This window comes from Cibotium barometz, chromosome 27 (assembly GCF_041138505.1).
Source record: "Cibotium barometz isolate CiBa-2024 chromosome 27, ASM4113850v1, whole genome shotgun sequence".
Lineage (NCBI taxonomy): Eukaryota > Viridiplantae > Streptophyta > Polypodiopsida > Cyatheales > Cibotiaceae > Cibotium > Cibotium barometz.
In genome coordinates, this window is record NC_141072.1 from 42,377,586 (window position 1) to 42,379,210 (window position 1,625).

Consider the following 1,625-nt stretch of genomic DNA (forward strand, 5'->3'; position numbering starts at 1 on the left):
AATAGAAAGAGATTTCGGGACCTAAAGATGACTTACCTCATCAAGTGTGAGTCCCACATGAGCTAGAAGTATTTCTTGATTAGAAGTATTTCTTGATTTGCAAAAATGCAGAATAGCTCTCTTTAAACATTAATTTTTGTTTATTTCGAAGATCTTCTCATGTATACGAGCCTTTGGACTAAGGCTCTCCTCCTAGGTCCAAAGTTCTATGTATAAATTAGTGATTCGTTCATTATTTAGATTCCTTACATTGGGTTTTCTAAAGACCAGCCTCAGACCATACCTGTGATAAGTTTGAAGCGTAACATCTCGAAATCCTTTGCACTGTAATTACCGTAGAAAAATTGGTAATCATTACATGTTTAGCCCCCTGACGTGGTTGATGGTTTACATGTGATGGCATTGCATGTAAACTGTGGTATGTGTACAACAATTGACATATATGATATCTTTGCAATACTGTAGTGTAGCCAAGTTGATGGGGAAGGCATCTGTGCGGAACGAGAAGCCAAGCTTCCATTAAGCAGACTACGCAGTTGCATTGCTTAGTGCAAGGATGTTCTTTTTCTCTTTGCACATTCGATGTAGGTGGTCAATATATAAGTTCCTTTTATACTTCTAGAAGAGTGCTGCATGCATATGCTTGATCCACTTCTTGCAAGCCTTCCTCTGTGCACATCTTCTGCCTACAGTTTTCCACCTCATTGGCACACTCCAGTAGCCCAGCATTGGCATAGATGTTTGACATCAAAATATAAGCAGCACCATTTTTGGGCTGCAAAGTCACTGCCCCAAAAAAAGCCCGTTTTCCAAAGTCCGTATCGCCATGTGTTCGACAGGCACCCAGCAAGCACAACCAGAAGGTCAGATCGGGCTGCATTAACATGCCCACAAGGATGCTTTCTAGCCTCTTGAAGTCCCCGGCACGCCCAAGAAGATCTACCATACTGGCGTAATGCTTCACATCTGGAGCTATGCCATAATCTCTTCTCATGGATTCAAAGTACTCAACACCATTGACAACAAGGCCATCATGACTACAAGCAGAAAGAAGTGAGGCGAATGTCACCGCATCTGGCTTAATACCGGCAGTCAGCATTTTGTCAAACATTTCCAAGCATGCTGCACAATTTCCATCTCCTGCATAGCCGGCGATGCATGCAGTCCATGAGACAGGATCACGCTGATCCAGCCTATCAAAGACTGCCTGTGCATCTACCATGCTTGCACAACTCCCATATGCATGAATGAGAGTGTTGGCTAAGGAAAGATTTTGATCATATTCAGCAAAGACGATGGTGAAATGAAGCTGCCTACATGTCTCCAAACTTCCTGTTTCACTACAAGCTTGCAGAATGCACAAAAGTGTAACATCACTAAGGGTAACACAGTCTCCTTGCATCCGTTTGTACAGGTGTAAAGCCTTCTCCCCTTCACCCTGCTCAATGTATGCTGAGAGCATTGCAGTCCACGACACAATATCAGGCTGGGACAACCTATCAAAAACATATTCTGCTTCTGTAATTGCCCCGCACTTCCCATACACGCTGATAAGACTTGTGCCAACAAAAACATTTGAAGAAAGGCCCTTTCTACGGGCATCAGCATGCAATGCCTGGCCTATC

The 1,625-nt window shown here is 43.4% G+C and overlaps 1 protein-coding gene across 1 annotated transcript in view; it reads right to left on the reverse strand.

Moving 5' to 3' along the window:
* Positions 1–209: 209 nt before the first annotated feature.
* LOC147623408 (putative pentatricopeptide repeat-containing protein At3g01580) overlaps positions 210–1,625 on the reverse strand; it is a 2,904-nt gene continuing 1,488 nt past the window's right edge. Inside the window, exon 1 of the mRNA XM_086821551.1 lies at positions 210–1,625. This exon is cut by the window's right edge and continues 1,488 nt beyond it. Within this exon, the coding sequence (XP_086677677.1) occupies positions 611–1,625 (1,015 nt within the window). The 3' untranslated portion in view covers positions 210–610.